At 52.4% G+C, this 14,280-nt stretch overlaps 1 protein-coding gene across 11 annotated transcripts in view; it reads right to left on the bottom strand.

Annotated features, from left to right (window-relative positions):
• Positions 1-1,082: 1,082 nt before the first annotated feature.
• Positions 1,083-14,280, bottom strand: part of RNF216 (ring finger protein 216) — a 157,290-nt gene continuing 144,092 nt past the window's right edge. For 9 of the 11 annotated variants that reach the window (XM_044390159.3, XM_048224787.2, XM_048224788.2 and 6 more), the window contains 2 exons: positions 4,729-4,798; positions 1,083-4,116 (listed from right to left, as the gene is read on the bottom strand). In XM_044390159.3, the coding sequence (XP_044246094.1) occupies positions 3,797-4,116; positions 4,729-4,798 (390 nt within the window). In that variant the 3' untranslated portion in view covers positions 1,083-3,796. Of the gene's footprint in view, positions 4,117-4,728; positions 13,646-14,280 lie in introns of those variants that run through there. The other 2 variants (XM_048224789.2, XM_026516327.4) reach the window with 1 other exon arrangement.

The raw sequence follows: 14,280 nt of genomic DNA, 5'->3' as shown, positions 1-14,280 counted from the left end.
AGGACGGGGGGTGGGGGCGTTGACACCGCTTTGTCAAGGCATCTGGCAAAAGCCACAGAAATACGCACCCCCACCCCTTTTACGCACAACTCTGCTCCCGGAAAACACATCCTTTGAAATATCCAAGAGGGTGCTCACTGAGGTGTGGAGGGGTGGCAGGAAGTGCAAAGCACCGGAATTTTTCCATGAGGATGGCACAAAAAGAACCAGTCAGACCGGAGGGCGCTCCATGGTTGCAAAGGGAGAAAAACAAGTCCCGTTTTGAAAGGTGTGGAATCTTTTTTTTTTAAAGTAGGCTCCACGCCCAACGTGGGGCTTGAACTTACGACCCTGGGAATTCAGGTAACTTTTGTCTTGGATTTATTTCAGTATACTTTTTTCAGAAATGAAAAAAAAAAAAAAAGCATCACTCAATAAAATTGCAAACAGCAGGACAGGATAGCCAACGTTTTATCAAAACGTTGAGCACAGTCTGAGCCCAGGGGTGCTGTGGTCTGCTGGCCTGGCTCGCGGCAGGGCTGCTGGGGCAGGCAGGTGGCTCCTGAGGACTCTGCTGGGGAGGGCTGTGCCTGAGGGCAGTGGTCCCCGTCAGCAGCAGGGACTCAATGCTGGGCTTCCCTGCCCAGACGCTCCGTTCTCAGGAACTTGGTCTTGGAGGGAGGACACGAGCTTCTTCCCATCTCACCCAACCTTCGCCTGGTCCAGCCTCTGTAGGCTGCTCTCCAGGCCAGTCAGTGGCTTGCTGCCCAGGCCTGAAAGAGGGGCTGAGCACTTTCTGGAAGCGGATTCTGTGCCAAAAAAACAACATCCCCCCCCCCTTTGTGCCCATGTGGGCCTCAGTAGCCACCCAAGCAGGGTCAGCATGAAACATCACCTGATCTTCCTTCTGGGGAGGGGAGACGGGGTCTCACTTCTCTCTGCAGCTCTCTGGTGGGAGCCGACGTCCACTCCCCGGGAGCGGTGGCATCGTAGGCCCAATCACTCCCTGGGAATCTGTCGCCTGTGTACGTAGCCCCTGTAACTTCGTGGGGGTGGCGGGGCCTGCCTGGTGGTGCCGTGCGGACAGACGAAACCGGAGGGAGCATAGTGCACAAACATTTATTTACAAAAAGTCCAAGTTACATATGATACAGGCTTTTTACACACAGTAGTTTAAACAGAATTATTTTGATGTATTTTTACTACCAGAAGGTACAGAAAAAAAAATTTAATAAACTAATAATTTTTGCTATTTTTATACAAAGTGACAGGTCATGCACACTTTTTTTTTTAAGTTTTAAAATCTTTTGCTAAGTGCAAATACTAGATTCCTCTCTCCAGTTTAAGGCAAGTAGAACGGGACTGTCGCTGGGCAGTCTCTGGCTTGGGGGAGCAAACACTGTCGCCCAGAGAGGGGAAGGTGCCAGGCTGCCTCTGGGATTCCTGTCTCGTCCCTGCCACTGGCTGGTCTCTGTCTGTGGGTCTCTTGTCATCACACCTTGCAGCCACTTGCTGGTTTGTCAGAGGATTAAGGCCTCCTCTCCCTTGAACACTCACTAGTGCAGACTGCTTCTCAAGAAGCTGGGGTCCTCTGGGACACAGGCACCTAAAGGATCACTTCACAGACAAGTGGGACCTCATGCTAGTATCAGAACTCGAGGCAATGACCTTCGCCCAAACAGCAACTGTGCTGCTGTGGGCCTGGGAGCTGCTGCACGGTCCGGCTCAAGGAGGAACGTCAGAAACCAGGGGCCCTTGGTTCCCTAGCAGCTGCGTGTGGCTATAAACAGCTAGAATTCATCTCAAAGAACAAGTCCTCAGTTTGGCCTTGGGGGGAGCCCATTATTCTGGTCTCTTCCTTTCTGTTCCAGGGGATCTTCACATGCCACCCACCTGGGGCCTGTCCTTTCAGCTGTCCAAAGTGCCCCACAGAGCCCTGTGCCTTGGCTACAGGGCAGAGGTGGACTGGTTTGTTCCCTCCTTGGATGAACTGGCTCAGGGGGCCCAGGAGGTTCTGGTGGGCCCATGGGGTGGGATGTTCGCTGGAAGCTCAACTGCTCTGAGACCTCCCCCCACCTTGGGGATGCACGGGGACCACTTTGTAAAGATACTTAGAACTGTCACTGTGCCCTGCAGTGCACCCCCAAGCAGGGCTCTCCCAAGGCACTGCCATGCGGGCTCCCGGCAGTGCAGGCCCCTCCTTGTGTGTCCCGCCCCACGCCCAGAGCATTCTGCAAAGCCCTCCCCTGGAGGAAAAGCAGGAGGAAGAACAGTCAACTTAGCAGATTTCTCCCCATTTTAATCCTTGAAATACATGAGAAACTGATGGCAGTGGGTGGCTGTGCACAAGAATGCATGGTCCTGGGGCACGGCCCTCCCCCAGAGATGGGGGATCGGTCATTAGGCTCACCCTTCCGAGGTCTGTGCACATGCGCTGGGAACTTCTGGGAACCCCACAGCCATCAGAGATACAGCAGCAGTGACAGAGGCCAACACTGGGCAGCCAGGCAGGGTCACTCCCCGCGGAGGCCTCTGCTCTGCACAGCGGTGGCTAGCGATGGGGCAGAGCCTCGGGTGAGCGGGGGCTGCACAGGAAAAGGTGAGCGGGAAAGGGCAGGGACCCCCATGCCGACCCAGAGCTAAACTCACCTGGCCTTGGGCAGGGGCAGCTCCATGGGCGGGTGCCGGGTGTAGTCTGGGTCCTCTGTCCCCCTGTGGAAACCCACTGCCACCACCAAACCTCAGGGGAGAAGCTGCTCATTACCTGACTACTGGGCTGCCTGGGAGAACCACCAAGCCTGTCACAGCCACCTCAAAAGGACCTTTTGTTTGGCAAGACTCAGGACCATCCAGCCCTCATTGGCTGCCTGGCGTGGGGTAACAGATTTGACTTTCCAGAGACTGAACGAGAGAAACTCTAGTAGGCCACAGAAAACCCAGTAAGTTCAAAGTGAGTAAATAGCAAATATTTCTTTAAACTACAAAACAGAACTGATAGCATGAGATGGCTCTCTGTGGTCTCATCTGAGTGGGCCAAGGACAAGAGAGACCTGAATAGTCATGGTGGCGGCGGCCTGGGGTTCTGGATTTGGGGGATATAGTCTGCAGCCTCCCCACCCTGAGTGGTGCTCCTAGGCCTGGACATGGCTCTGCCACCGCCTCACTGGGACCAACTGGCTTGGAGCAGCAGGGTGCACTCACTCGGGGTGGGCTGCAGTATCGGGGTGGAGGTGGGGGCAGAACCCAGCCTTCATGACATGGTTCAGATGGCTCAGCTCTCTCCAAACTCCAAACTCCCTCCAACTGGGACTTCCGCTTTATCACGAATCAGACTGTACTGCGGTAAGGAAGGCCTACGTGGTTAACTGAGAGACTTGTGAGGTCTGCCAGGGGGAGGGGAAGGGACGGACACAAACACTTCCCTCATCTCCGTCTGCAGGGACAGGACAGAGCAGAGACGGGCTACCTTGTGGTGAGGGTCCCTGCACTGCCGCTTGGACAGTGGAACTCTCCAGGGAGGCCCTACTGCCCCCTTATCTCTGGTCCAGCAAGTGCCAGACCAATCCTTTCACAGGCACCTAAGGGCACTGGCCCCCCAACCGCTCTTCGAGGGACAGTAGCCCTTCCCAGGAAGGAGCAGGAAAAAAAGCCAGCCTATCCTTTTAAGAGCCAAGTGCACGATCCCTACTTAGAAGGCATGGCCTTGGGGGCAAGGCGGGTATCTACGGAACACCCCCCCCCCCCCCCCCCCCCCCGCCCTGCACAGGCTGGGCTGCTCAGCAGCGGGGCTCTGGGGAGGAGGCACGACACATAGCTGTCAGAAGCGATGCCGTGGCTGCGGGCCAAAGTGCATAGGCAGGTTGTGCTCCAGCGGCACGTGGACGGGAGCAAAGTCGTAGTTGACGCGCACATTGGGCAGAGGGGGCACATAGGGTGCTGGGACAGGGCCCATGTTGAGAGGGAAGTTGTTGAACATGGGCCGGACGGGAGGCAGGGGGAAGGGCGGGTGCACGAAGGCATAGGGGGGGATCTGTGGCTGGTGCAGATTCTGCGGGACGGGCCTTGGCAGAGCTTCGATCCTCTGGACTTTCTCTGGAGGCTTCTCCAAAGGGGGCCCGATGCGTTTGAAGGTGTTTTCTGAACAGGAGATGGGATTTAGTAGAGAAAACAAAACCCACTGTGCTTGCATGTGGGCTGGGACTTGGGCTGCATATCCTGACCTCAGTCCCACCTGCCCCAAGCTGAGAGCCTAGAACATGGGGCCAAGCCACGAATGTCTCACGTTCAGCATCATTCTTACCTATGGACATAGGAGGGGTGGCCAGGCCACAGTGAGGCCGATTACCGTGTGCGTGCATACCAACCCCCCTCAGCTGTCCAGACCAAGTATTAACTCAGTGATCACCCTGGAAGGTGGTGGATTCCATGAAAGACTTTCTTTCAGAGCCAGAGCCTGGAAGGCCACTCCCAGAAACTCCATTTCATTCCTTTGTGACATCAAGAGAGGCCAGGGTGGGCCTACTGTCCAGTGTGGGTTCTGTCTGCCTCGTAAGTTCAAACCATCCCTTGGGACCTCCTGACCATCAGGGGGATGTTGAAACTCTCCTACGCTTCATAGCCTCTCCCATGTGGAGCTGGATGGATGCCTGGCCAGTCCCCGGCTGAGTGGAGGGCTAGCCATGAAACCCGCCCCCCGCCCCACATATGGAGTGCGCCAGGCACGGGGCCCCGTGCTGGGGGAGCGCTTGCCTCCATTCTTTCTCTTCTGCTCCTCTTCAGCCTCCTTCTGGATCTCCTCGATTAGCTTCTCATCATCTTCCTAGGAGAAAAGTAACAAGATGGTGAGCTTGCTCCAACCAGCTCCATGTGGTGCTGAGACCCCAATGGGACCTGGGGGAGGCCAGCTTGCTACCAGTCAGCAGACTACTCATTCCCAGACCCTGAGGGTCTCCTTGCTTCTTCAGTGGATGAGGCTCCCACAAGGAAGCCCATCTGAAAGGCCATGGCTGAGGAGTGGGGTTGTACACAGTGGTGGCCACGTGGGGGAGGGGCAAGAGCCTACTTTGTTCACTCAGCTGTAAAGCAAGCAGAGAGAGGACCTTCTGCAGCTCGGGGTGGGCAGACTGATAACCCAAGGGTTTGGGAAGGGGGTGGGTCTGGGGTGGGCAGGGCTTGAGGAGTTTCAGATCCAGAGTCTACAAACTCTGAGCACGGCACCCTTTTGTGCAAAGCCCAGCAGAGTCTTGCCGATTCTCTGACCTCAGGTGGACAAAGGCCTACTCAGGCCAGCTGAGCCCTGAAGCTGGCCTTTAGCTTCTAGACAGCTGGTAGGCTGTAGAAGGAGCTGTGTCCTGCCAGCAGAATGGCGGTCGGGGTGGGGGCCCGTGTGTGGGAGGAAGAACACAGCAGTTCCAAGAGCGAGGTGAAGGGAGAAGAACATCACCAACTGCGTGGATTTGAACTTAACGACAGGCAGGCTTGTTTCCTGGGGTCTTCCAGCTGCTTCTCCAGGAGTCAGCAGCAGTCAAGCTGGGGAGAAGTGTGAGGAGGGCACTGGTTCGCAGTATGGGGGCAGGAGGGCAGAGACAGTCCAGTACTCAAGGAGGTGTTTCCTAGACGAGGCATTGGAGCCTCCCCACATGGCCAGGTGTGTCCCAGGCTGGAATGGTTTCAGTGATAGCTCTGGATTTTTCACGTTGATCTGAGGCTCTGACCAACTGATGGCACCCAGGGAACTTGTGAGATGTGAATGGAGGACCATAGAAAAGGCATGTGAGCTGGAGAGAGCACCCTCCCTGGACCAGCGGAGAGCGTGGTGGTCCCACCTGAGTGATGGACAGTGTGCATGTTTACTTAGCACGTTATTAATGTCACTGCCAAGACTGCAGTCAGGGATTTCACCATACACTTATGAACCTTGAGGACTCAAGAGTCAGGAACAGCTTTTTTTTTTTTTTTTTTTTTTAAAGATTTTATTTATTTATTTGACAGAGAGAGAGAGACAGCCAGCGAGAGAGGGAACACAAGCAGGGGGAGTGGGAGAGGAAGAAGCAGGCTCCTAGCGGAGGAGCCTGATGTGGGGCTCGATCCCATAACGCTGAGATCCCGCCCTGAGCCGAAGGCAGACGCTTAACCGCTGTGCCACCCAGGCGCCCCCTGACATTTGGAAATTCTTAACACACAAGTCTTTCTCAGCCTCACCCTGCCAGGTGTTCAGAGCAAAGCAGAAGGAAGAGGAGAGAGAGCTACCAGGTGCTGAGAGGAACCCTCGAGGACGCCATGTCTGTCTCCCAGACACACAAATGCAAGACATGCAAATTCTCTATTAAAAACCCCAAGACATGGTCATCTAGCCTCTCTGTGAACATTCCAAAGGAGGGAACAGATTCCTCTACAAAGAACCACTAAGCCAACTGACGCAAAGGGCTTCGCTAACTCAGCACAGTTTGGTGGGCACAGTCTGAAGGTCTCTGTGAGAATGTAAAGACATGCTACCGATTATCTACAGAAGCTGACAAACCTCTTCATTTTGGTGCCAGTGGGAAGGTCCAGGAAAAAAAGATTTTTAATCTTAAAAAAAAAAAAAAAAAAAAAAAAGGAAGCGATCCAGAAAACTATCAGGTGGGAGAGCAGGTAGCTCCCACTAAGTGACTTGAACATCTCAGTCTCAATACCTCATCTGTAAAATGGGCTGCTGTAAGGACGAAATGAACTCAAGTATGTAAAGGACTTGGCACAGAGCACGCACTATTAAAGGCAGGAAGGTCATGGAAAACGGGAGAAATAAAGACTTTTTTTTTTAAGATTTTATTTGAGAGCGAGAGCACATGAGCAGGGGGGAGGGGCAGAGGAAGAGGGAGAAGCAGACTCCCTGCTGACCCAGGGGCTCGACTTGGCGCTCAATCTCAGGACCCTGAGATCATGACCCCAGCCGAAGGCAGACAACCAACGGTGCCACTCACGTGACCCTAAAGTGTTAGCTTTTATTTTTAAAAGATTTTATTTATGTCAGAAGAGAGAGGATGCAGCACAAGCAGGGGGAGCAGGAGGCAGAGGGAGAAGCAGGCTCCCCGCTGAGCAGGGAGCCCGATATGGGACTTGATCCCAGGACCCTGGGATCATGACCTGAGCCGAAGTCAGATGCTTAAGCAACTGAGCCACCCAGGTGTCCCAGAAATAAAGATTTTAGAAAGATGAGAAGCTTCAAGAAAAAGTGGTAAAGACTGGGAGATGCCCCCAACATTTGCCTCTGTGGCTTCTTCATGGGGCAGGTACTGGGCTTCCTGACTGTATTAATTACGGCCACTGAGTAAATTGTCAGTTGCATCTAGAATAAGGGTCAGATGGTTCAGATTTCAACTTCCTCCGACTGACTGGAGTCACAGGACACTTTAGAAACTAACAACGAAAACGCTTTTCAATATATGTATTTTTTAAAAAAGATTTAATTTATTTATTTGCCAGAGAGAGAGAAAGTGCGTGCACACAAGTGGGGCGGGGGGGGGGGGGGAGCGGCAGGCAGAGGCAGAGGGAGAAGCAGGCTCCCCGCTGAGCAGGGAGCCTGATGTGGGACTCGATCCCAGGACCCTGGGATCATGACCTGAGCTGAAGGCAGATGCTTAACCGACTGAGCCACCCAGGCGCCCCATGTATTTTTAAATTACATTTTTAGCCAAACATGTTAGACTCTAAGGTGAACACTTCTTACTTCATCTGGGGTGGGGGTTCCTTCCCAAGCAATTTCTCTTAAGCATTTAAAGCTCCTCAAGTCAAGAGTGAAGGCAGACTGAATCATACACTTTAAAAATGGCAAATCTTATTTTATACATATGTTACCATAATTAAAAAGAACTTTAACAAAAAGAGTGAATGTGGCAAGCTTAGGGTTGATTTTGAGATAAAACATGAAGACTGGTCCCCTTGGGTTTGGGCTGAGGGACAGATGGGCTCCCGAGGCCTTTCTGGAGGTGAGTTCCCTTGGGAAACATTCTAGGCGCCCTAAGTGTCATCGTTCATGGTGAACCAGGACACCTGCGAAAAAGGCTTGCCGCTCTGCAAATCTAGGACACACCTAGGCTGCTGGAAGTGGGGAACAATAGGAGGAAAGCAGATGAGAGAGCCGGGTGCAGGAGCTGGGTCGCCGAAGTACCTGACCTCCAGCACCCCCGGAAGGGGCTGAGTCACGCAGAGGAAATCCAGGCGTGCTGGAGCAGCCGGCTGCGGCAAGTCTTATCTTAAAGCAGCACTGGCTTCCTGACGGACAGGCAGCTGGTGCGATGAAAGAACTCCAGTTCTGGGGCTCCACAGAGCTGGGCTTGAGGACCCTGTTACCTTCTACAACCTGACCTGGAGCCCATTCACAGCAGGGTTACTGTGAGAGGCAAATGCTCTCTCTTTTACAAAGGGCCAAGCACAGCGACAGCAAGAATGGAAGTTAATGTTTATCGAGGGCTTACTACGTGCCAGCTTCTGTTGTAAGCACTTCACAGAGGCTGAATCTTCATAACCACCCCACTAGTAAGGCCCTATTAATTAATCCCCGTGTGACAGATGGGGAAACAGAGACTCTTCACCACATAAACCACAGCTTTCTGAACTGGAGCTTCTGGAGCAGGGACTGCAAGGCCCCTGGAACTCGGCCCGCCCGGCCCTGAGCACTGTCGGAGGCCCTGCCTTGTTCTAGAACGAGTGCATCTTATCCTCCTTGAAATACAAGAGGATTCCTACTCTCTGGGATGGGCAGAACTCCGAAATCTCCTTTTTCCACTAAATACAACACGAGAATAGGTCAAAACAAAATACCTCCATTCAAGAAGATGAACAGCCAACACAGCAGAGAAGGGGGTCACTTTCCTGGCAACTTTTAGGGAATTCTTTTCTTGGTCAGCTCACCCAGAAGTGCACATAACATCCCTTAAAAAACATTCATTCGCCAGTGTCTGACTGGCTTCCCTTGGCAGCTGGCCTTTGAGACAAAGCCAGCAGACCCCTCTCACGCAGACGGAGCCAGGAGCTCCAGAGCCCACAAATGTCACCTCTGGAGCTAGAAGCCCAAGGTGCAGGCCAGGCTCTACCACTGAGGCCCAAAAGGACTTACTGGCCCACAGCAGCAGGGTCTCCTGTTCCCTCTGACTGGGCCGCCGTTTTTAGCCCATCTCCAGAGTGGGAACACCCACTTCTAGATTTCCCTGCCTGACATGCTTTGTCCTGAGGCTACCAACTTACTTGCATATCACAGTTTTCCCAAGGAATTTTCTCTTTCTGCCACAAAAGATCAGTGTTTTGATTCTCATACACATTAAAGCAATTTTGGGAAAAAAAGTTTAATGAACACCCAAATAAAAAAGTCACCAGTAATTTCTCTCCAGAGAGGACTCCTGGGAATGTTTTGGCCCACTTCCCACTGGTTGTGTTTGCATCCCCACCTCACTCAGAAACCCCCCAAGGTTCTCTTCTGGAAGGCCAGCTCTGCACACTCAGGTCCTACCTCCTTGTGTCTTACTCTAGTTCACATGCACACGCCGTATCTTTCCCAGCCACGAGGGGCTGACAGAGATTCTCCCTGCGAGGAAACTGGCTCTGAGAAGCAGTTACATGCTGAAGATCACAGAGTCATGAGAGGTGAAATCAGGACCAGCACAGAGCCTGCTGCTCCTTCTGGGCTGGCAGCCCCCAGGGTGCCCGGGCAGTTAGGGCCCCTCCACTCCAGCTCCTTTGCCCTCTATAAGGCCAAACTGGACCCTCTTGAGACCCAAGCTCCCCTTCACACCCTGCCCATCCGGGCCAGCTGGGAACCGTGGGAGGAACAGACGGTTCTGTCAGTAGTCACTGCGATAGGCACCCCAAGCGGCCTTAGCGAACGGCCACTGAGGGTGACATGTCCTCCTGCACTCCTCCATCTGGCCTTTGGCATGGGCTTTAAGATGGATCCAGTAGGCCTGGATGATCTCCATTCTCTGTCTGCTTTCCGGCCCCTCCTAATCTTGGTGAAAATTTCCACACAGATCCATGGAATGTGCATATAAGCAAGGCTAGGCTGAAAGAGGAAGGAGCAGACACCAGTCGGTGGCAGTCAAGATGTCCCAGGATGGGCGGGTCTCAAAAGACCGAGTGTAACAAAACACCCGGATAGGGTTTAAGAGAACCACCTAAGCAGTTTTTATCGCTACCCATGGCCACTCTGGGCAGGGAGCCCATAGCCCACAGCCAGATGCAACGAGGACTGTGAAGGGAACACAGCACCCACGGTGGGCCAGTGCTCCCCAAATGCAGTGTGAAGATAAAGGAATACAGCAGAATGGGGCGTAGAGTCTCACTGCCCCGCAGATCTGGATGAATACTTTAAAGGAAGAAATGAGTGGGTTGCATCTTAACAGGAAGAAGGTTTTATTTCCTCTCCCTGAATTCCTTTGAGCTCAGCAGGACACAAAGTGTTGGCCTGACTCAGAGGACTTGGACACGCCTGCTTCACATGGAGGCGGCGGAGAGCACGGCGAGGGCACGAGGCTGATGGCAGGGGCCGGGCTTCTCCAAAACACAGACTCAGCATGGCAGTCGCTGGCAGGAAGTGAGGTAGAGCTTGCCAGAGAGGTTTTAATTAAAAAAAAACAGCCCAAACCTCGACTCTGTAACCTGCCCCTCAATAAGGAAGCTTCGCAGCTCCGCCCGAGCAGCAGGGTCTGGACAGGAGGAAATGGAGAAGCTGCAAATGGTTTGAGAAAGAGGAGGTTTCTGCCAATCAGACATTGACAATAATCGCCAGCACAGGCTGAAGGGCCCTAAAATAGACGTGTGAACGACTGGCTCCAGACTGCTCTTGCCAAAGCTTTGAAAAGTCCCTTTGAGCCTGTTTTCTTCAACATTTCTGATCACCGTGGCTGGCCGCCTGCTTGCCTGCTGTCCAGCCTCCTGTGACTGCGGAGGAAGGATGGGTGACTTTTCTTCTTCATTTAACTTTTCTCCCCTTAAAAAGGTGACTGGGAATTCCAAGTCAACTGCTGCTTCCCTCCTGCGATTTTGGGGGGGGGGGGGTTGAGGCTGGGATCCAGGTCATGTGTGGCCACAGCTGTTGTTAATAAACTTGCAATGATTTCATAAAAGGCTTCCAAAGGGCTGAGGATTTAGTTTCAAATTATTCCCAGATCGGCGAGCAACACCAGACCCTAACCCCCAACTCCAGCTGTCCCCCTGCAACAGGAAATTGGGGGGAGGAGGGTGAGGCACAGCTCGGAGTGGCACATGCTGTGCAGCTGTGGTCTGGAATGGGCCAGTGGGGGGCTGGACGACGTGCTGGGGAGGAGCAAAGACAGCCGGGCTCTTGGCTGGCCTCTGCAGCTATCTCCTTAGGTCACTGAGACCCAGCACCCAAATGCCGTTCCATCTAGAGCTCCCCAGCAGGGACCTGGAGGAAGCATGGAATGTGGTCATGTTTTGACTCCTGTCAGGGTCAAGTCCTCAGCCTGGGGCCTGCTGGCATTCGCTGAAGACGACACTTATCTACATGCTGCCACCCTCCTTGGTAAAGTCCTCAGTGACACCTAAATCCGATCAAGGACACTGTCAAGATTTGGAGATGCCAGGCCCCCCTTCTACCATTGGCGACTTGCTCAATGGGGAAAGGGTCCAGCGATGGTTCTACCCCTCTATGGAGGCCCAGCTAGCTCGCTGGGCTCAGGGACCCCGACGAGCACCTACTTGGTGAGCTGCCAAATTTGTGACCTGTCGCTCCAGCGCGTGGAGACTTCTACAGTAAAAGGAGCTGACATCTGGTCCAAGACTGGGCTTGCATGCCACTTTTACCAAGCGACCGAATCTCGTTTTCCTCATCTGTGGACCGGGAAAGTAGTCCCGTCTCCATGTTGTAACAGGAGGGTATTTAAAAGTGACCAGAAATAAGATGCTGAGGGAAGCTGGGTCGATGGAGCAACAAGGGGGCTCACATTACCATCTTTGTTTCTTTCGTAGAAGGTACATTTAAAAAAGTTAAGGAAACAGGGGTGCCTGACTGGCTCTGTTGGTAGAGCACGCGACTCCTCATCTCAGGGTCGGGAGTTGAAGACTCACATGGGGCATAGAGACTATTATTATTATTTTAAAAGATTTTATTTATTTATTTATTTATTTGAGAGAGAGAGAGAGAGAGAGAGACAGCCAGCGAGACAGGGAACACAAGCAGGGGGAATGGGAGAGGAAGAAGCAGGCTCCCAGCGGAGGAGCCTGATGTGGGGCTCAATGCCAGAACCCTGGGATCACACCCTGAGCCAAAGGCAGACGCTTAACGACTGAGCCACCCAGGAGCCCATATTTTTTAAGATTTTATTTATTTGATAGAGAGAATGTGTGCACAAGTAGACAGAAAGGCAGAGGGAGAGAGAGAAGCAGGCTCTCTGCTGAGCAGGCTGCTGACTTAGCCACCCAGGCGCCCCGGCATAGAGCTTACTTAAAAACAAACAAACAAATAAAAAGTTAAGGAAACAATGCTGAAGCCAAAATCCAGTTAATGACTTCACCTTTGGTCTACCTTTCCCATGGGCCTTCTGCCTCTCCTGGATCCACTCTGAAATGCTCTTCCCCTCTCCATTCCTGCAACACTCCCTCCTCCTTTCCCTGGCCACTTAAACACGGGTCTCAGAGTTGTGCGGTATCTTCTGCACACTGGCCCCGCAGGGAGATGCTGGGCACCAGGGTAGTGTGGGTGGTGCTGGAGCCACAGATGGGAGCAGCCAGGCGGGTGGCTTAAAGACGCCATGAGAAACAGCCTTGGCTGGAGCCCCGTGCCACGTTTATGGACCACAGTCTTTGTAGAAGTGGGATGACACGTCTGCCCTAGAGAATGATTACAGAATTAAATATATTAGCACAGGTCAATGTCAGGTTCAATTCAATGTCGGCCTGGGAAAAATAAATAAGTCTCCTCACCAAATGGCTAGGCGGTAATGGTATCAAATTATAAACTGGTTGTAAAAGCTCCAGGGTTTTATTTGAATCGAACAATCTTTTATATTCAAAAATCAAAGAAGTTATGGAAAATAATTCTGTGCAGTTTCTGGTAACCAACACCCAAGACAGACACTGACTTTGTTTTGTATTTAAAGAAGAAAAATGCTGTTAAGAATTCTGCCCCACTTCTTGAATCTAGACGGCCAGGTGACTGCTCTTCTGACTAAGGCCTTGCTAGCCCGTGCCGCTCAGTCAGCCGCAGTGGATCTGGATCCAGTCAAGCACCGGGGTACCTCTCCCTCCACTGCAAAACGACGTCTGCTCACTTATGTGTTCATATGTGGCTCTGCATTCTGCCCCCCAGTCAGAAAACTGTGGTTTGCTTCTTTTTTTCCTTCCTTTTAAAAACACATTTTGTTTTTTAAGACTTGTGGTTGAATGTTTTTGGCTTCATTTTGATAAGTAACAGAGAAGGCAAGTTACATTCGTCATTTTAGTTCTCATACGGAGTTCATTCAGGTTCCCAAGCAATCTCTAGTCATTAAGGGATAAAACTCAACTTCTTTCCAAACCACGAAGGGACGAAGAGATTCTTCCTGGCCTTGCTGGTTAATTAAGCTGGAGAATAGGCTTGGATGACAGGGCATGCTTTGTTTCCCTGAACTTCTGAATGGCTTTGTGTTCTCAGAAGCCCCAACAGATGCTGGCTTGGAATCCAATCAGTCTCCTGGTGAGAATCAAGGAAACGGGGCTGATCCCAGATTTGATGGGAATGGGACAAATGGAACCAAATCTCTGGCTGTGGCTGCCTGAGGAAATCGGAGGGATTTGTATTTGCCTGACCTTCCTTTTGAACTTTATTTTGAGCAAATACAGAACCTTTTTCAGGGTGGACGACAATTCAACAAGAAAACTTACGGCACCCAAATAAGGTCCCGGGACACAGAAAACCTTTAACCAATCCACGCATAGTAGGAAAAGGGAGGTGGCAGAAGGAACAAGAACGAGCGGGAGGAGAAAGGAAAACAGTGCTGGCCGAGGAGGAGAGGCCAGCGGCTGAACCGCTGAACACCTTCTGGCGTGTAACTCCACTCAGCTCTTTGTTTCCAGAAGGCAACTTGGGGAGAGGGGGGGCAGAGGGAAGAGAACTTTGTAGGAGATACAGCTGAAGAAAAAGAATCCTATTTCCTCATGTAAATTCTAGAGATGCTCAGGCCCCATATGCTGGCTGCACCGCACTGAGGAAGTGAGTCAGCAGAACTGCCAGGTCCCGGGAAGGTTTGTCCCAAAAGGCAGCATGTATCACACCCTGGTAAGCACTTGCCACCGTGGGCTGTACCGCCTTCCACTGAACCAAACCAA

This window comes from Ursus arctos, unplaced genomic scaffold, assembly GCF_023065955.2.
Source record: "Ursus arctos isolate Adak ecotype North America unplaced genomic scaffold, UrsArc2.0 scaffold_2, whole genome shotgun sequence".
Lineage (NCBI taxonomy): Eukaryota > Metazoa > Chordata > Mammalia > Carnivora > Ursidae > Ursus > Ursus arctos.
The sequence above is the reverse complement of the archived record's forward strand: the minus strand, read 5'-3'. Positions and strand labels throughout refer to the sequence as shown.